The sequence below is a fragment of the Lates calcarifer genome, linkage group LG6, assembly GCF_001640805.2.
Source record: "Lates calcarifer isolate ASB-BC8 linkage group LG6, TLL_Latcal_v3, whole genome shotgun sequence".
Taxonomy (NCBI): Eukaryota; Metazoa; Chordata; class Actinopteri; family Centropomidae; genus Lates; species Lates calcarifer.
Window position 1 is genome coordinate 2,511,101 of NC_066838.1, and position 19,523 is coordinate 2,530,623.

Genomic DNA, 19,523 nt, shown 5'->3' on the forward strand with positions numbered 1-19,523 from the left:
CAAACTTTTAATGGTTCAGTCATACTGAGAACATGTTTGTCTTCCATCTTTAATGAGGTTGGGAATAATATGTTTCAAGACATTAAAGCTCAAACATGGCTTACCAGGTAAAGTGTAAACACTGGAATTGAAAAATTATGATATTTTACAGGTTTTAGTTTCAGGGACTGAAACACTGTACAGACAAACTGCGAACAAAATCTGAGGCTGCAAACACTTCCCTGGATTCTGTCTGATTTGACACAGAATGGCTCAAAATAGCTTCTTATGGCCAATTTTAAACTTTAGAGAGATACTGCTGTGTGACTGACATTACTAGAGCAGCCTGCTGAGTTCTTGATTCTCCTCCACTTGTGCTCACTGCATTTGCGCTACATTTTTTGCATAGATTGTACATAACTTCCACTTGTGGCTCCAGTGACAGCAATTTAACAATAGTTACATAGGCTTGTAAGCATCAGCATCAGGAGCTGGAAACAGGTTGTTCAGTTAGCATGTTTAGAAGTTTTTTGTGTCCATATATCAAACTTGAGCAATACACTGAGCCAAGTTGCTGCCACTGATAGTTTTACATGGTAGCTTGCTTCCATTGGTGTGAGTGTGTGTTTAAGAGGTAAATAGTACAGTGCATTGGGCAGAGGAGCTAATAAACAATGAATACCTCTACATTTGCACTGCCCACATTATGCACATTATTTTCTCATTATACTTTCATAAAACGATCTTTTGAATGAACTGTTAATACCACCCCACCATCATTGTAAATATCCTGTTTGATACCATCAATAATGCCAAGCTCTAGCATCACATGCCGGTGACTGTGCGTTGAGTTGAGTGGATATTGCTTTAATTCTGTAAAATATGCCAATATGTCCTACCTCTAAGCTGCTGGTTATCACCCAGTAACCTGGTCACCACTTCATTGGCAGCCAGCTCTGGTGGGACCCTGAGGGCCCCTCCACTCTCCTCTCCTGACATGTCCCACTGCATTGGGCCATCGGGTTGGGGCTGCACCATCCCTGTACAAACACATGCACAGTGTTATCTACATTCATTGTTATTGACATTAAAAAACTTACTGCATAAATATCAATGCCTGCATTTATCATTACATTCAGACACATGGCGTAGCACGCCTCATCCCGTTAGGCGGCCTGAGACACCAACTTTCACTTTCAATTTAATCCTCGTCAAAATCCTCATCCCTATTATGCCTGAGGAGGCCGTCTGACCTGCTGATAGGCTTTGTCTAATGACACACTGGTGAGGTGTCAGTACTCTTCTTTATGCTGTAAACCTTCATACAGGTAACTGTGTAGGGGAGGAAAACATTACGTCATCCCCAGTACCATGAGGCAAAGAGCTCGACTGAGACACAAGCCTTGTTTTACATTTGTGTTTACAGCATAAACAAAAGTAAACCAGAGCTCGTCAGTGTCAAAACGGTCATAGAATAAAAAGAACATGACAAACTCGTTAATACAGCTAACGTTACAAATCTGTCCTCAGTACACATTATAAATTAATTTGACAGCTAACGTTACAACATTACAGGTACGAGACTCCTCTTACCCCTTCTTCTTTTTCAGTTTTGTTCCACAATAAGAGGCACCCAAGCTGTCAGTCACATACAACCTGCACAACGTTATTATCCAACGTTGGAGAGCTGACTAATGCTAGATAGCGATTTAGCTTCAGAGCTAGCTAGTTCGGATAATTCAGCAAAACAGTAGAAGGCTAATCTGAGATACTCGTTGATTGACATAAACTCGGATCTACCTCAGCGAACTGTATATATCCCGGGATAGCTAAATTTCATTACGCTATCCCAAAACTCTGAAAGATTTTAGGATGGGATGAGGTTAGCTGTCAAAACCGAGACGACTGTTGTTAGCTCAGGAAATGCATAGATCGATTTTACCCCGAGTTTAGTATCTCAGGCAGAACTTCCTCCCAGCCTGCAGATATAACCATTATCCACTTTGTTAGACCAAATATACTCTGTAACAACATGTCTAAGAAATCATTTTCACAATTGCTCAAGAATACTCAGATCCTGATATTTAGGGATGGCATTGTAGAATTCTCCTTTTAGGTTTGGTTGTCAGGCTGAACAACATGTTTGTCATAGATTATTTTAAAATATCAACTCAATTCTCTGATCCTAAATCCAAGCCCTCCAGCATACATAATACAATATTAATCTAGAGTTTGCTGAAGATTTTTCTCATTTGATTTTTGATCAGTGAAAACAATGCTGAGCAAACAGAGAACATGGGGTGTAGTTAAAAGCTCCTCAAAAAGCTTGAATGTTGACTGTAAGTTAATATTTTTTCAATCCAATCACTGATCCAATCTTCTATGGAAGTCCATTTCTACTACTGTGATTTGAAAAAAAAAAAAAAAGACTGTACCAAGTCATTATGATGAGAAACTTACTCAAAATAATGACTTAGTACTACCAAGTCACAAAGTTTCTCATTATCTTTAAATGCTAGTCACTACTTTGAGACACTAATTTTTTAAATTAAGTTTTTTAAATAATAATGAGTCATTATTTTGAGATGAGGAAGTTTCTCATTATGATTACTTAACAAGATTTTTTCATCACAGTGGCTGTCATAAACTGATGTGTCTTCTTGATTAACGTGGGGAGTATCCAATCTGGGAGTGAGTGTCGCCTGAAACGCTAAACTGAGGGGAAAATTATCCTAAAGTATCAGGAAATCCCCCTTCCTTCTTTCGCATTGGGAGGTGACGTCAGTTAGCCGCAGCAACGGAGCTTCCTGTGCTGATGTGCGCAAAGTGAAAGAGGCTACATGATGCTCTCTACTCCTGCTGCTGGACTTCTTTTAATATTAGCTTGGATTTATCCAAGTCACGCACTCTATTTCCACATAGGAGAGACGGAGAAAAATGCTTCATTGAGGAAATTCCAGATGAGACCATGGTTATTGGTAAGCTGCTGTGGGGTCGTTACCTGGACACAGCTAACTAGCAATGCATGCTAACAGCTGGCTCAGCAAATATGCTGCACTGAATGTGACAGTTGTACCGACAGAAAGGCGTCGAGTTCATAGTATTCAGGCTGCTTACAAGTCCTAAGATGCAAAACACTGAAATGTTCTGTAGTTTTTGTGACGGTTGGTTAATGTTTTACTTCGCAGAGATTTTCTCGGTGAGCGATAGCATTACACCTGAACTTTACATGCAGATTAATAATTGTAATAAATACCATAAGGCGCACAAATTAAGTGATTGATTTATGCCATTGCATTTAATGAGACTGTGATCAAAAGTGCATTGAAAAAAAGTTTTATCGTTAACTTACCTTTCCTTCACGACAGCTGTTTCCTTGTCGATGATAGTAGATATCAGGAACTCGCAAAATGAGATTCACACCTCACAGTAAATAGGCAGTATTTTCCACCTGAAACTAAATATGAATCAGCACCTCCTACATTGAGCATTCTGTTTGTCTTTTAACCTTTCGCAATACAGTCAAAGATAACTCCCACCATTACATGCATCTGAACAAGGGCTATAAACAGAAAATAGTCAGAGGTCATCTAGAATTCTGTATATGATGGTGCTACCAGTTTTCAAACATTGTATCACATCCATTTTATTTTTTTATGCAAACACTGAATACTGCTGTCATTCATCTTTAACAATTTCTGACTTGTGTGTCACTTGTAGCAGTCAGACAACTATCACCAACTCTGCAATTCCCCAGCCCAGAGACACACATCCAGATGAATGCTAATATTAATCTGTGTCTGCTTGATGTGTCAATAAGCAACTGTTTGTTAAAAAGTTCTCAATATCATCCTCGTAAGGGTGATAAAAAAGTCAGTGCTGTGATTAGAGCTTGTTCCTGCCCCCAAGTGGCCAAAAAAAATCTGCTAATGTAGGTTATAAAGTGAGACAGTATGTTCTGATTGGTTCATTTTGTAGTTATAGAACATGTTTTGTCACTGGTGGACTGGTGTGACCTACCACTGGCATATCTGTACTAAAGTAGTTACCTGCCATATACCTACAGTTAGTTACCAACATATACATATAGCTACAGATATGTCTGCAATGTCTGCCTGGATAATTTATCTTGTGAGGTTCCACTTTAAAGCAGAGATTTTCTAACATGTAAAGATATTGAGCTGATTGTGATAAGCTTCACACATGAATGCTTGGAAAAGTTGGCTTCAACATTACTAAAACTGAAACCTGCCATTTTCTTCATTCTTTTTTCATCTGTGTATGTTTAATTGCATTTGATTTACTTTATGTACTTCATATTTTATGTGTTTTTATATTTCTAGCACTGTAGGTGATATGATGTTGAATACCCCATTTTATGTATTACTGTCTCAAACTAATAATATTGTCATTATAATTTTAATTCTATTGGTATTAGTAATGATGCAAACTTGGTGCTGTCCTTTGAATAGCTACTGGATGACCTGATGCCATGTGTCTGTGTTCATTTACCTGTTTGACAGGAAAGTACAGGACTCAGCTGTGGGACAAACAGACCAGTTCCTTCCTCCCATCCACTCCTGGACTTGGGATGCATGTCGAGATCAAGGATCCAGATACAAAAGGTATGGATAGAGGAGGTAATAAATGTAAATAAAACACACCCATACAAAATAGAGTCTAAAGATTTTTCTCTTCCAACTCTCCCAGATTATCCTCTCTCGTCAGTATGGGTCAGACGGACGGTTCACCTTCACCTCCCACACTCCTGGAGAACATCAGATCTGTCTGCACTCCAACTCCACCAAGATGGCTCTGTTTGCAGGTGGAAAACTGGTATGAACATAGTTACTGTTTTGATTTTTAACTGGTTGACTAGTTATTTTCCTTCAATCGTTGGTTAATAATGGACCCGTGTTGACCCATGTTCTACGTATTGACACTGGAACTTTGACAGCATGTTCATTTGTACACACTGAGGTCTGTTTCATAGAATAGGAGCACCTATTAAATCAGACTTCAGACTTCAGTAAGTCTGTTTAAGTCTGACAATTGGAGTTACCGTGGAAACCTATCTCTCCAGGCTAACTTGGTCTTGGTCAGGTTAGTTTTAGGCTTAAGTCTGTCTCAGACTAAAGCAGTGTTAAAATCACTTTGACTGAAACTGAGACTTAGTAGTAGTTAGACTTGTAGTACATGTCAGTTTTATCACATTTTGGCCCAGGTTGCACTGAAGACTAAAAAAGAATTGACATGAGATTTTCAATTATCTGCAAAATACTACAGTGAACATATGTGCTTTTAAATGCACTGCATTTTTGCGATTTGTTCTCTCTTCACGCTCACTCTGGTATTTCCAGTTGTTCTGGCTCATTAGCTCTTTGCTCAGGCTGAAACTAGGGAAAGCAATGCTGGGAATTTCATCAACTCATTGAATTTAATGTCCCAGTAAATATGATGACAGTGTTATTTGTCCCATCTTACCAGGTGCAACAAAGATAAAGTGCAAGTGTGTTAATTATTAGCAATAACAAAATTTGTGGGTATTGTCCATCAGTGCAGAGCTACTCTCCCTCCAGCAAGAATGAGTGAGTTCCAGTTAATTTGGATTTGTGCATAAGAATGATTATGCAACAAAAATCCCTACAGGTTAATGACTTGATAGAAGTACTGAGTTTACCAGGCTTGTAGCCACTCCACAGGCATTTTTATATCTTTTTTCCCCCAGTGTTGCCTTATATAATTTCCCCGTAGTACCATTATTTTTTTCACTATTATAAGCAATTACAAATGTTTTAGTCAATCTGCAAGAGCTCTTAGGCGTAGGTACTCTGATCTTCTCTGAAGTGAGGTGAGGTTTTAACATTTATCATACAGAGATAAATCACATTACTCATACAAACTGAGCTAAGAATTCACTACAGGTCTGCAGCTCTTTTGCTTTGTTCATGATGCTGGTTTCTGGCTTTTCTTGCATTAAATGCTGCTCTGTGGCAGTGAGCATTACACAGTTTTATCTTTACAGGTCTGTTTTCTTTATTGTGAATTGCTGTGATCCTGATCTTAAACCAGACATAACTTAGTCTGATCATATTCATTTAGAGTTAACTTGAATGTACATTCATTAGTTTCACCTGATATTGGACATCTCATTTGCTCCGATGCGATTTTTCATTTCCCGTTTTCTTAAAATGCAGTCTAATGTTGCACACCAGTCAGACACTCTAATCTGCAGTTCTACATGAGACACCAAGAATGATTTGAAACAGTTTATTTTATTATGGATGTGTTGATCGATCAATTCTGTTTGTCAGTCCAAAATATCAAGTCTTATTCATGTAAGCACTTGCTCTGCACTTGTACAGAATACAAGCATGTGGATTTCAAACAGTCTGTGTCCCAATGTTGCAGAGAGTGCATCTGGATATTCAGGTCGGAGAACATACCAACAACTACCCTGAAATTGCAGCTAAAGACAAACTCACCGAACTGCAGCTGCGAGTCCGACAGCTTCTGGACCAAGTGGAACAGATCCAGAAGGAGCAAAACTACCAGAGGGTCAGTAAAAATACATGTATACCATGTCATGTTTAGATGACATCTTTACGTTTTTTTAGTAGTTAAAGTTACTGCTTAGGCCGTTAACAGCTCTAGTGACTTCATCCTGTGATGTGTTTTACAGTATCGCGAGGAGCGCTTTCGCATGACGAGCGAGAGCACCAACCAGCGCGTTCTCTGGTGGTCCATCGCTCAGACGCTCATCCTCATCGTCACCGGGATTTGGCAGATGAAGCACCTCAAGAGCTTCTTTGAGGCCAAGAAACTGGTGTAATGTCTGCCTGAGCAATGGCAGCATCAGGAAACAACAATAACATGAGTAGACAGTCTTGACTGACCGGAACAAAGAGACGCCCACCCACAGAGCCACAGACACATCCAGGAGGAGACGTGTGGTCTTATTATCAGCCATAAACGATACTAGCAAATTCACAGAGGCTGTTATCAACCCTGGGCAATGTGTTTTTTTCTTGTAAATGTTTTGAGCTGTTGTTATTTTTCCATTAGCAGCAACACAATAGCACACCATTCCAATTGCCTTCCTTGTTGTGTTTATCATGTTTTCTTGACAACACTGGACACGTCATTTTTCTATCTCCCTGTACAACCAGAAGCAGAGACATTAGTGAACTGAGATTGGTTTTATGGTCATAGAGGAGTGAATGACTGCTGCAGTAGATGTGTAACTATGAGAATGTTAAAGCTGTTACAAGTAATAACAAATTAATTTATCGACACCTGATTTTATTTAGGCCATGGTTTGTCATTGTTTGTGTGTTTTATTTCCAGATTTTGTAACTTCCTGAACATATGCTTTCAGCTGTGTTCACCAAGTGGTCACACACACAGGCCATGATTCCTTATGTGTACATTTAATAACATTTTACTTAAACCCATGTATTTGGCATTTATAAGAAGTACATAAGAAATGATTTCTAACACCCTGTAACATAGTTGTAAGTATCATGGAGGACATTTGAAGTGTTTATCAGTGTATCTAACCTCCCATGAAGCATTAGTAACTGATAAATAAACCGTTAAATAATCTTTAAAAGGGAAACACTTAAACTGACTGATTACAACTACATGATAGTGTGTTGTAAACCATTTTTTATTTACCGTTTATATGCTGCTTATAACTGTGAAATGGGGCGTCAGAATGAATTGTTACCATCCATCCTTCTACTGACTATGTATAGTTTCTAGCTAGAGTCCAGTTTCCTGTATATTTTACCAGAGCTGGGTCTGTAGATAGAGTTTGTGATACTTGTCTATGAATAACAGGATTCCTCTGTATGTTGTAAATAACAGGTATAGCTTACTGACTGTCCTGTCCACTTTCTAATGCCTTTTACATGGATTGAATGATCTTCAGGTCTTGGAGTTTGTTTTAGTTGTGTTACCAGGTTTTTGTGTTTTTGTTATTGTTTCATCAGAACCTATTTATTGAGCAGCTGTAGCCTGTGTTTTAATGCTGAGCTTTAGTAACGTGTTGTAATTTTTATGAGCTATTTCTGTTAATAATGCTGGACAGCATTTTAATACTTTTGCAACTTCTGCTAATTTAGATTCCTAATGAGGAAGAACTTGTCATTAGAAAGAAACATAATGAGTCAGTGGGTTCCAGTTTTAACAAAGTTGATTTTTTTACATGCAAAATTTCGATTTAAGTCCAATTCTTGAGATGCAATATGTTAGGGGACTAAATTCTTTTTAAAGTTGTTTAAGTAACACTCTTAAAGTTTTCCAATTTTTACTGTGTTCTGGATGCCACCTCCATGTGCTTAATAAAGAAACTTTGGCCGAACCACTGACTCAGATCTTCTCTGTGCCACTTTCTCTTAAAGGATAACTCTGGTATATTTGAACCTGTGTGTGGTGGAAGAAGTATTTCGATCCTTTACATAGGTAAAAGTACCAGACAAAAACAAACCAACAGATAGAGGCTGCTGTATTCCAGCCACCTGTTTGTACAGTGATGTTTCTGGTTTAAAAAAGGGTCTCACTCTTAACTAAAGAAGCTCTATCTTTGCAGTCCTGTCCATAATGTTGTCAAGACACTTGGAATAATCTGAGCCTCTCAGCAGCAAAAACACTTGTACGTATTTTAATACGGACAGTAGCCCTATTGGATTACACTGCAGCAGCTGTTAGTGGTTGCTGGGTACACTGTTCTTGCTCAATACTGCACCAAATGCATCAAATGAAAAGACTCAGGTTCAAAAATATGACAGTTATCTTTTAATTAGAAGAAATACACAGCAAAAGGCTGATCTTTTAACAGTAAAATTTATTGCTTGGCTTCCCTCAGAGCCAGATTCCAAACTGAACAATGCTCAAAGGCCTTGTTTGGACAGCAACCACATTTAACCACAAGTTGACTGAGCTTTTTTTTTTTTTTTTTTTTTTTTTTTTTTAAAAGTCATTGACAATGATCGTACTTCTCATGGAGACAGGAAAACACACTAACCATGTGACATCTTTGAAGAAACCACTGCGACACCATCACAGCTGCAGTGTAAAAATCTACTTGAGAACATGTTGAAACAAGATCACCACTTTGCATAGGTTAGGGTGCAACGCTCTCATCTCCAACAATGTACCACATCATAGCACAAACACAACACTGTTACACAAAAACAAAACAGGTTCCTCAGGTTTACTCTTGAATTTGTTAATATCAAGAATAGAGATTTGACATGTTTGGCACACCGTACGAAACAATATCAAACGCACAATACTATGTGTCATTATAAAGGGATAAATGATTTATTAAATCAAGTCTTTGTTTCATCTGTACAACAAAAACGGTACATTGTACTGTCTGGTACTCCTGATCTCTGAACACTACACAGTCAAGTACATTTCAGCACTGTCACATGTTGGGTTGGAAAGGTAGAAAATATCACACCAGCACAACAATTCCAAACACATCTCATAACTCATGAGAAATCATTTTCCATTTGTCATCATGTTTTCAGTGGTTGTACCTCTGTGGTGTATCCAGTAATCTTGAAGGAGAGATTTCCACGAAGAGGAAGTCAGAGCACTAAAGGTTAGTAACACACTACTTTTAAAAAACGGTTTAACTAGTTCTGTAGCGAATGCCACTTTTTAGTGCTTGAAAGAGCAAGAAGGGCACACAAAAAAGTGACGGTGATTAGGCAAATACACTTTAAAATTATGCAAGAACTTTGCAATCCTAACTCCACATGGGTGTGTGGAAATGATCTGCTTCACTGCTCCCTTCATTCTGCATGTGAAGAATATTTTTTAAATTTTTTTTTTAAAGGTATTTCACTTGAGAAGCTTGTCTTAGTGTTCGGACACAGTGAGGTGCTGCATCTTCTTGGCAGCCTCTTCAGACACCACCTTGGATGTTTTCTCTGGGCTGGGAGCTGGGCTGGGCACTGGACTGGGATTTGGAGTGTTTGCCGCACTGTTGGGATACTCCCTGTTGCCGAATATGATGCTACCCACTCGCACGTTGGTGGAGCCCACCTCGATCTTAAACATATGGGAGAGTGCACATGTAAGCATAGAAAAATTCAGTTAACACAGACAGCTAGAGTCTGTATTTAGCAGCATGTGCACCGTATAATTAAGAGTATGATGGCTTAGATGCATTCATCACATAAAGTTCATGCTGTAGGCTCTTTGTTATGGAATCAAATATTCAGATCAGCAACTGAATACCTAATTTTGAAATTTAACTTGGTTGAAATGTAAAAACTAATACATTTCCAGCAAGGTTGTAGCCTGGGGAGTGGGCTACAGAGGTCTGATAAGATCACTGCTTTTCAACTCCACTCCCCAGACTTTTTCTTTTTTTTTTTTCATTTTTAAACTTGACTTGAGGAACTGCAGCAGACTTGACACAGCTCTTTCAAAAGCCACAAAAGATTTTGCACAATTTCTTTTATATATACAGTAGTACTCTTCAAGACCTATACAGACTTTGATTACTAACATTGATGGAGTTCCCACTTTTAAGTACTTTTAGGGTTCACAAACTCAGATTAAAAAAGAATTCAATTCAGATAGAAAATTCAAATGTCCAGGATCAAAAATAATTTATTTAATCCACTCAAACTGATGAAAATTCAGGTCAAGTCAGAAAATCTGTTGAATTGGATTGTTGAAGTTCTGACACCAAAATACAAAACAGAAAATTCTGACTAGATGTTATCTCTCTGCTACCTCTCTGTCCTGCTGCCCCACATACACACTAAAGCTCCAGTCCCAAACAAAATAATGCACCATTGAGTAATATCTGCTAAAAACCAGTGTCCACCTGTTTTAGGAAACTGGACCCAGTGGGCTTGGAGCTGAGAGCCACTGACAGGGTGTTTATAGATTTCTGAATGTGGACATTCGAATGTTTTATCTGAATTTGTGGATCCCCAGACCCAGAGGGGAATTCAAATAAAAAAATTCAGATAGACGGTCTTTAAATTCCAAATATTCAATACTGGTTACAGTTCACAAACAAGAATTCAGTTGCTTATGATATTTATTATTCTGTATTCCTACTGATATTTGCTTCAATATTTGAGAAAGAAGGGGGGGGGGGCTTTTTTAAAATTAAAGTAGGAATTGCACAACAATATAGGTCAGGTGATACATCATCAGTGGTAGGATCTTTAGAGAGAGAGAGAGCACACAATGTAAACAGAATTTGAATAAAATATCTAAGGTATCTCGTCTAATGATTCTAGGGCATCAATAATGTTCTGCATAGGATATAAAACATTCGTAAAGGCAAAAATGACACATACTCACCGCATGTTCAAAATCTGTGGACATACCCATGCTGAGCTCTACCTCCTCCAGAGGCAGCTTCAGACTGTCACACACCTCCTGCCTCCGACTCAGCAGCATCTGCAACAAGGACACTTTGTTGATTTGGTCAAGTGTGACCATTCATCGTTACATATGTATCTGCAATAAGCTGATATTGGCTTGGTGGATTTATCTGGCTACCTCTAGTTGAGATACACACACTTTTTTTTGCGATGATTTTTCTTTTCTTGCTAGAGAATAATTAGGGCCCGAGCAACGAGTTGCGTGGGCCCAACGGGGCCATGCAACGAGTTGCAAGGACCCTCTTGTTTTCGGTCGGTTTATTATTATTATTATTATTATTATTTTTTTTCTTCTTTTTCCGCCTCTTTGATCGCCTTTTTGAAGGCCTTAACATGCGTCAAAACTCCTGAAAATTTGCAGACGCGTCAGGCACGGCGAAAAATTTAAGAATTTAGGGGTCTTGAGCATGGGTGTGGCAAAATGGCCTCGGTAGCGCCACCTACATTTTTAAACGGAACAGCCCCTCAAGCCCGTTGCGCCTAAAAATCTGAAAATCTGCACACATATGTAACATCCCATGACGCACCAAAAAGTCTCTTGGAGCCATATTCTAAACCCAACAGAAAGTATTTTTATTTTGACCGGAAGGTGAAAAAATTGTGTGTTTTTGGCCATTTCCAGGGGTCGCTTGAACGCGAACTAGTCCTAGACGCATTATCCGATTGACTTCAAAATTTGATAATTTGTTCTTAAGACATAGACGAAGTTAAATTGCAAAAGTTTCGGACTTTTCATTGAAGGGCGTGGAAGTTATGGCCCCTCAAAGTTCGATTACTCGCAACGAAACAGGAAGTTGCTTTATATTTGCTATATTTCGGCCATACTTTGTCCAAACTGCATCAAACTTTACAGGATTGTTAATGGTACCTATCTGCACACATCCATATGTCAATATTCATACAATTGTTGTAGCGCCACCTATTTATAGCAGGAAATGACATATTTTATAGTGTGATGTCCAGTTTCTAGACGGGTGACCAGATTCACTTCAAATGTTGTCAGCCCCTCCTTGAGGATTTTTTGGAAGACTGGCTCCGAAAATTGTGAGTTTTGGTCGAAGCGTGTGCCGGTTCTGGCCCGTCAAAGTTCAGAAACCCAACTTCCTGTTTGAAACCTCAGATTTTGGGGTAACTTCCTGTTGCGACTCTCTACTTTATCCTATAGATGGAGCCATTGTATTACTCTTTGATGGGTTTTTGGAAGGGGGTCTCTGTGTGTGTGTGTGTGTGTGTGTGTGTGTGTGTTTGTGTTTGTGTTTGAGGGGGGAGGGGAAGAGGAGTTGATTGAGTCTGTGAGAAGCTGCCACAGAGAGGTTACAGTCAGGAGAGCCAAGAGCTGCTTTACACGCGGTATAAAAACTTCAGTTAAGATTTGAGCTGTCACTTGAGAAAGCATCATGCCAAAAACTAAGGAAATCACTGTAGACTTGAAGAATTGTCGATGCTCAGGAAGCAGGAGAAGGATATACAAAGTTATAACAGTATTTCCAAGCGTCAAGAACTCAAATGAGAAACGTCACCGAGAAATTCAAGGAGAGCCACACTGTGCAGAACAAGCCTGGCAGAGGTAGGAAGCCAAAGATTTCAATGACCCTGGAAAGAAAACCAGTGAGAGACCTGTCTAAAGAACCCATAAACGCTGCCAAGACACTAGTGAATGACTTAGTTAAGTCTGAAATTGTAGCCTCAAAGAAGATTACATGAATTCATGTAATCTTACCATATGTCTCCCCTTGACCAAAGCTGAGCGTGGATTGATGCTGTCTTTACAGTTTGGTTTTGATCAGTTAGGAAATTTCACACGGGGTCAGCTGATTTTTTTCGTGTTACTCAGTGTACGGCGACAGGAAAAGTGCACTAGGTCCACCGGCGTCGAGGTGAACCAGCTGAATATAAGCCACTCAAGTTGACGACAAGTGCATTGAAAAGTAAAAGCTGCTGGCCTTTACCTTTTCTTTGTAAAAGCGCCTGTTCGGCCAGTAGTTAGTAAAGTAATATTTTCAGCGTTGTCCACAGTCTCATGACATGTTTAACACGAAGCACAGCACGCTGGTTAAGCTCATGGCAAACTGTTACTAACAGCTAAAATGAAAGCTTGTCTGTATGTAGTCTAACTGGTTAGTTTGTCACTAATCTCCAAATTTGGCAAATTGCTATAAACTTCACTCTCTTAAACCAGTAACAGTCTGAGCTGGACTGATAGGAGTCTGTATGGATAAAGATAAAATCCTAATGATACCCATCCCTACAGCTGGTTAGTGGCTTCGCCCTGACTTTAGGCAGATGAGATATTCACTGTTCAAATAACTTCATTATAACCCTTGTTTAAGCATAAATGATTTATATATGCACCCAATAACAGAACTTGCAAAAAAATGCTTTTGCTCAAAGCTCAAAGCTTGTAAACTCAAGTTAAAACTGAGTTTTATCTCCTTTTGGGAGGGGGTATCTGTGTGTGTGTGTGTGTTTGTGTTTGTGTTTGAGGGGGGAGGGGAAGAGGAGTTGATTGAGTCTGTGAGAAGCTGCCACAGAGAGGTTACAGTCAGGAGAGCCATGAGCTGTCACAGATGATGAGCTCTGAAAAATATTATCACAGAAAATAATTAGCATAAAAGCTTTTATTTTAAATTTTTACATCTCGGAAGTGTGAACTGTTACGCCAGCGTGTGCCCTGCGACCTGCGTTGACCCCGCGGTTGCCGGGGTCCCGCGGTCGCCGCTCCCCCGACGGGCGCCGGGTGCGAGGGCCCGTTCAACGCTGCTCGCAGCTTTAATTCCTTTTAGTTTCAGTTGGAGGAAAAGGTTTGAATTAGCTGTTTTTTTCAGAAAGGTACTTTTATACTTTAATGTAATTTTAGTTAGAGACAAGCAGATGATGCTGAAACTCAAATGCTTGTCCAAGCCTGTAGGAAATGGGAAATACCACAAGAGTGATGACGTCTGAATCCTCAAATGTCACTGGTGCCTCACAAAGTGCTTAATTCAGTTTGACAATTTGGAAAGTTTTGGTCTATTACTATATTGGTGGATAAGAGGAAAAGAGAGTACCTGAGAAATATGGTAATTTAGACTAGAATAAGGTAACTTATGCGTGCATTTTCCTGTGGGATATTGCACAATATTGTCTACATTTAATACAGCATTACAGATTTAATAATAACCTGCAGTGCCTAAAGATATTTAAATAAGTGAGGTGCTGTAGTGCTGCAGCCCAAGCCTCAAAAGGCTCCATAGGTTTTGTAAACCACCAGATGTCAGAGTGCTTGTAGCGTTTTAAGCCCTGAAGCTTCAGGTATTTTTTTGGTACATGATTGTCATGTTTAAGAACGATCTGCTCTGAGCTGACAGACGGGACTGAAAGAACAGATGTATTAATTTAGGGTTAGTACATGTGAGTTTGTATTAATAAACAAAATAAGAATATGTAAGGGTTGGAGAAAAAATGTGTCTTTTATACTTGAAAGTCCGGGTTGGGGCCCAGGGTGAGGTTGTAGCCATAGCGCCCAATGGTCATGAGTCCTGAGAAGTGCAGGGCGGAGCACTGGGAAACAATGTGTTTTACTGTGTTCACCGTCTCCTCTGGTGGCAGGCCATGTTTACCTGCAACAAGCATGTGACATACTGTTTGTGAATAACTGACTCAGTGCATACAGTGTGTTTGTGATCAGCTTACAGAATGAAAACAACAAAAAAAAAAGCAATGAAGTCAACACTAACTCTGCTCTCCACTGGTGTTGATCTGCACCATGACCTTTAACCTCTGTGTGCTGGCTCCCCTGATCCGCTGCCATGAGCTGTTCACCCTGTCAGCCAGTTTCGCTGAGTCAACCGTCTCCACAAGGAACAGGTTTGGCACACCTGAGAGCAGGGAGACAAGACTCAGAACAAGACTTATGAACAGTTGCACAGCTTCACAGCTGCAGCTTCAACAGGTGAGGGCAGGAGAGCTGACAGACACTTACCCAAAAGTTTGTTGACATTATTCTTCTGTAGGTGGCCGATGAAGTGCCACTTGATTTCTGGACAAGATTCTAAAATCTGGATGAGGGAAAAAAAACAAACTGTAACACTATATGACAGACTGCAGTTGGGAGAAAGTTTGTTTTACCTTATAAAACATACAAACTCACCAGAGGATCTGAAGCTTTGTCCACGAGTTCATTAACCTGGCAGGAGACACAGGATGAGGTCAATCTCTACATTATGTCTCAGCTTTATTCCTCTCAGGCGGTGACATTTGGAAAGTTGGGAGTGATGCAGACCAGCAGTGTTTCATACTCACGTAATTTTCTCCAAAGTTACGCTGCCCTTGTCTGTAGGCCTCCACAACCATCTCTGGGGGTTTTGTCTTGCTGACAGCTACGAGGCGGGGCGGCACTGCTGGTAGTGTCTGAGGAAGGACAAAGGCTCATTTTTCATCCGTATCAGTGAATGTATCAGTGGAGAGGCTCAGTGTGGTAGCTGAGGTCTTTTGGCTCAAGCAGAACAGTGAGTCAGCCTCGTCAGGATCTTGCAAAACAATGATGAAGCTGATGTTTGGTGACAAGCCACTGAGGGAAGTCTAAATACTATAGGATGCTGTACATTCCTACATGCTCTGACCTAGATACCATTTTTATAAGCGAAGACCACATGATAGTGACATCTTCACGCGTGGACATCTTCCACACAGAGTGGTGTGAGGAGGGGCTGGTCAAAGCGTGGTCGTGTTAAATGAATAACCTACAAACGAACGCAAATGAATGAAATCGTGCCAAAAGTAGCTTACAGGCACACCAACGTGCATGCAGATACAGTCTGAAACAATTATCATCCTTCGCCCACGCGTATAATGTTGCCAGTAATAGAACGTGCATGGTGTTATGAAAGTGCTGCCACAAGCACGACTGTCTCCCATCCAAAGGTTGAGGTGTTTGGCAGCCTTACATAACGAGTCGTGCTGCCGCAGCACCCCTTTTTTGGACCCCGAGTGTGGAGCGACGGCAGCGGTGCTGCCGAGCGGAGCCTCCCGGGCTGCAAGTTACCTTGGGCCGCCGTGCCGCCGCCTGGTTCACCCGCTCCACTACCGACTGCAAAGCCTTCCCAACCTCCTCCGACATTGCTACTTTCCACATACCGTCAAACGTCTACGACATAGAACGTAAAGAAACGTGTCTGTGATGACGACAATCGGCTTTCAAAATAAAAGTCCTCCTGAGGAAGTGCACCGATGAGACAGCGCCCTCTATTGATCCTGTCGCTGTGTTTTAGTCTTAAAAAACGAGGCCGTACACTACTCGAGTGAAATATACATTCAGTTGTTTATGGAGAACATCTGCCTAAAACTAATGCAGTTCTGCAATAAATCATCCTTAATGAAGGTTGCAATGTTCACTGTTTACTGAAACAGCATTAAAGAGGAGGATGCAGTTGGAGGATGCAGTTTGTGGTGATATTGAACTGTATTGCTAATAGAGGTGTTTCTGTCGTTTACCCCACGCTTGATATAAATGGTGTGCTCCACTTCCCCTTAATGACAGTCCATCCCTGTTAACAACCCTCCCTCTGATTCTCTATAGTTCTGCTTAAGATGTAAAACAGCTTAAAAGTTATGAGGTCAATTTCACCCACATTTTGTTACCCAGACTAGCAAACATTATTTTTACCCTTTACTCTCTGCTCATGCTGTCTGTCCTGCAAACCTGTCTATGAGCACATAGCTGTAATAGCATTTTACATAAACATAATATATAAAACATCACGCAGAATGTGCCTCAGAGTATCTTAAAAGGAAGCATTAAAGTTTATGCACTTCCCTATCAGCTGCAGAGCTGCAGTTCCAGAGATGACCCTGACCTTCAGAGTGCAGAAATATTCATCATCATCATCTCTGTAATGCCTTCAGGCAATAGCGTGCGCTGGTGGTAATACACTGTACACTGAACACTGAATGCACAAACTCAAAATAAGAAGAAAAATGTATTTATTCACAAGATTACACAATTCAAAATGAAAAGAAAAAAACATCCCTGTCATTGGAAATCAGACATCTTACAACAAAGACACAAAGCTGGCATTGCCTCTTTCAAAGGAACAAATAACTAAAAGGGATAACAGGATGTAAAAATGTGTGGATCATTCTCTTCTCCATCTGTAGCTGCCCCCTCCTCTCTTATACTCTCTCCAAAGCCTCCAACATGATAATGCTGTTTCCCCTGATGACCTATGAGAAGATAAGATGAAGTAAGAGTTAATACAATGCATTTACACACATTTCCTAAAGGTTTCCAAAATTTCAAATTAGTTAGAATAGAGCTGTCCTGCACATGTAGGGGTGTCCTAATCCTGATACTGTTTGTCTGTCCATACCAATACAGATTTCAATCCATAATCCAATATCCAATATATACATTGATTAAATACGTTTTTAAAAGTTAACTGGAAGAATGCAACTAAACGTGACATGCTGCAATCATCACTACAGAGAAGATGCCTCACTCTGTTGGACTTATTGAGACAATAAATACAGCCCACTCTCTGTAGTGCAGTAATGTTACACATGGGTTTTTTCCTCCCACACAAACTATCTTGATGAGCACAGACACTGACTTAAAGAGAAAACACAAACCTGACAAATTTTGGCCAGTCATCTACTTAGTCACCAGATTAACATTAATTAACCACAGCTGATATGTTTGTCACTTTGATTGGTGACAGTGACAGGCAGCATTAGTTATAATAAGAAGCTGCTACCTGACTGTTTTAAACAATGATCTTTGCTATTAAGAAAGAGAGAGGACAGATGACAGTTGATTGGTGTTGGGAGTTCAGTGGATATATCTATTCTGCTGACCTCAGTGTCAGAACTAAAGAGTCACTGGCATAAAGATAGGCAAGGCTGGAAAGGTACTAACCACCATGCCGATGGTGTTCTGTTGTCCTCCAGGGCCCATCTCCAGACAGTCATCCACCACCAGGTTCATAAATGGGTCAAACCCCCGCAGAATGCCCTGCACGTGTCTGCCTCCATTCAACTTTACTAAAGAGCAGAAAAAATAATAATAAATCTTTCATGTCAGTTAGTCTATAGCACTTTGTGGTGAACCTAAGGATATATGACTCTTAACAACTCACTGGAGTCTATACCAAGTGGTTTTAAGCTCACATACTGACTTTTCATACTGAATTGTTTATTAGTCAATTTATCATAAAATGTTTTAATGACTTAGTATTCATGTTAATCATTTTTCAAGCAAACAAAATGTCAAACATCCATTGGTTCTATCTTCTAAAATGTGAGGGTTTGATGCCTTTTTAGACAGCTACGACTAAACCCAGTCTCTTTGGGTTCGGGACTACCAGTGGCATAAAACCCCTTGGGTGGGGGTGAATAATAACAACCATTCTTCACTATTAGCATGAAGCTAACGTTTCAAAGTTGACCAACTCCTCAGAAATCACACATGAAACACTCCGGGAGGGACAGACCGGGTTCAAGTTTCCTTTGGGTGCTGTGAAGCTATACTCACATGAAAGCTTTTTGTCCATGAACCTGGAAGACAAATAACATTAACTTTCATTAAATACGCTTACATATGATACAGACCTGCTTCAGTTCGGCTAGCTAACGTTAGCTTGTTTCTATCGCAAACAATGCAGCGGGGCCGCTGTGCAGGTACAGTTTCAATAAGAAAACATATCATGTTCAAATCAAAGAGCACGCGTTTATTTACAATCGTTCGATAACTTACTTCTTCAGCTCGGGTGGATGTGCTTTACTCATACTTCTTTATTTTCTATAAGCCGTTAGTTACTCGTATGATTTTCGTTTCACAAAACCGCGGAAGGAAAGCGTGCGCCGAGGGACCGGAAGTTCAACGACGGACTTCCACCATGGACGGTTTGTTGTTAAACCTGTTCAGCGCCACCATGAGGCGAGGAGGAGGTCGTTTGAGGTTTTTCTTGATGCAAAAATGTAACATGCCTTATGTTTTGTACACATGTTCCAAGTTTTTTCTAATCGTAAAAATAAGAGGAACGAAAGGAAGGAAAACCTGGAGAAAATGATAAATTGCAGTATCATCTACCCAGACATTTTCTGGGAAATTGGAGATGACTTGCTTTTTATTTTTTGTAGATATTT

At 40.0% G+C, this 19,523-nt stretch overlaps 4 protein-coding genes across 5 annotated transcripts in view; 1 reads left to right on the plus strand and 3 right to left on the minus strand.

Annotated features, from left to right (window-relative positions):
- ikbkg (inhibitor of nuclear factor kappa B kinase regulatory subunit gamma) overlaps positions 1–1,596 on the minus strand; it is a 61,838-nt gene extending 60,242 nt beyond the window's left edge. The window contains 1 exon segment of the mRNA XM_051071019.1: positions 1,573–1,596. The gene's annotated coding sequence lies outside the window, so the exon portion shown is untranslated.
- Positions 1–8,344, plus strand: part of tmed4 (transmembrane p24 trafficking protein 4) — a 56,781-nt gene extending 48,437 nt beyond the window's left edge. For both annotated transcript variants that reach the window (XM_051071020.1, XM_051071021.1), the window contains exon 5: positions 6,662–8,344. In XM_051071020.1, the coding sequence (XP_050926977.1) occupies positions 6,662–6,811 (150 nt within the window). In that variant the 3' untranslated portion in view covers positions 6,812–8,344. The remainder of the gene's footprint in view (positions 1–6,661) is intronic.
- A 468-nt stretch (positions 8,345–8,812) lies between these two features.
- On the minus strand, positions 8,813–16,585 carry LOC108885156 (pyridoxal phosphate homeostasis protein-like). Its single transcript, XM_018679362.2, has 8 exons — positions 16,426–16,585; positions 15,684–15,791; positions 15,532–15,567; positions 15,364–15,439; positions 15,119–15,259; positions 14,859–15,001; positions 11,320–11,418; positions 8,813–10,044 (listed from the first exon to the last, which is right to left on the minus strand). Exons 1-8 carry the CDS (start codon positions 16,513–16,515, stop codon positions 9,853–9,855), a joined length of 885 nt encoding a protein of 294 aa, XP_018534878.1. The 5' UTR covers positions 16,516–16,585; the 3' UTR covers positions 8,813–9,852.
- Positions 16,586–17,346: 761 nt separating this feature from the next.
- snrpg (small nuclear ribonucleoprotein polypeptide G) lies at positions 17,347–19,275 on the minus strand. Its single transcript, XM_018679373.2, has 4 exons — positions 19,132–19,275; positions 18,910–18,932; positions 18,295–18,419; positions 17,347–17,603 (listed from the first exon to the last, which is right to left on the minus strand). The coding sequence occupies exons 1-4, from the start codon at positions 19,161–19,163 to the stop codon at positions 17,553–17,555; spliced, it is 231 nt and encodes a 76-aa protein (XP_018534889.1). The 5' UTR covers positions 19,164–19,275; the 3' UTR covers positions 17,347–17,552.
- Between the last annotated feature and the right edge of the window lie 248 nt (positions 19,276–19,523).

Bases quoted from the DNA above. Each gene is read 5' to 3' on its own strand.
- snrpg (XM_018679373.2), bottom strand. From the start codon at position 19,163: ATGAGTAAAGCACATCCACCCGAGCTGAAGAA. The intron at 18,933-19,131 runs GTAAGTTATCGA...TTTGTCTTCCAG, and splicing joins CATCCACCCGAGCTGAAGAA to GTTCATGGACAAAAAGCTTT. The intron at 18,420-18,909 runs GTGAGTATAGCT...TCTGCTCTTTAG, and splicing joins CATGGACAAAAAGCTTTCAT to TAAAGTTGAATGGAGGCAGA.
- LOC108885156 (XM_018679362.2), bottom strand. From the start codon at position 16,515: ATGTGGAAAGTAGCAATGTCGGAGGAGGTTGGGAAGGCTTTGCAGTCG. The intron at 15,568-15,683 runs GTGAGTATGAAA...GTCTCCTGCCAG, and splicing joins GTAACTTTGGAGAAAATTAC to GTTAATGAACTCGTGGACAA. The intron at 15,002-15,118 runs GTTAGTGTTGAC...TGCTTGTTGCAG, and splicing joins CAACACCAGTGGAGAGCAGA to GTAAACATGGCCTGCCACCA.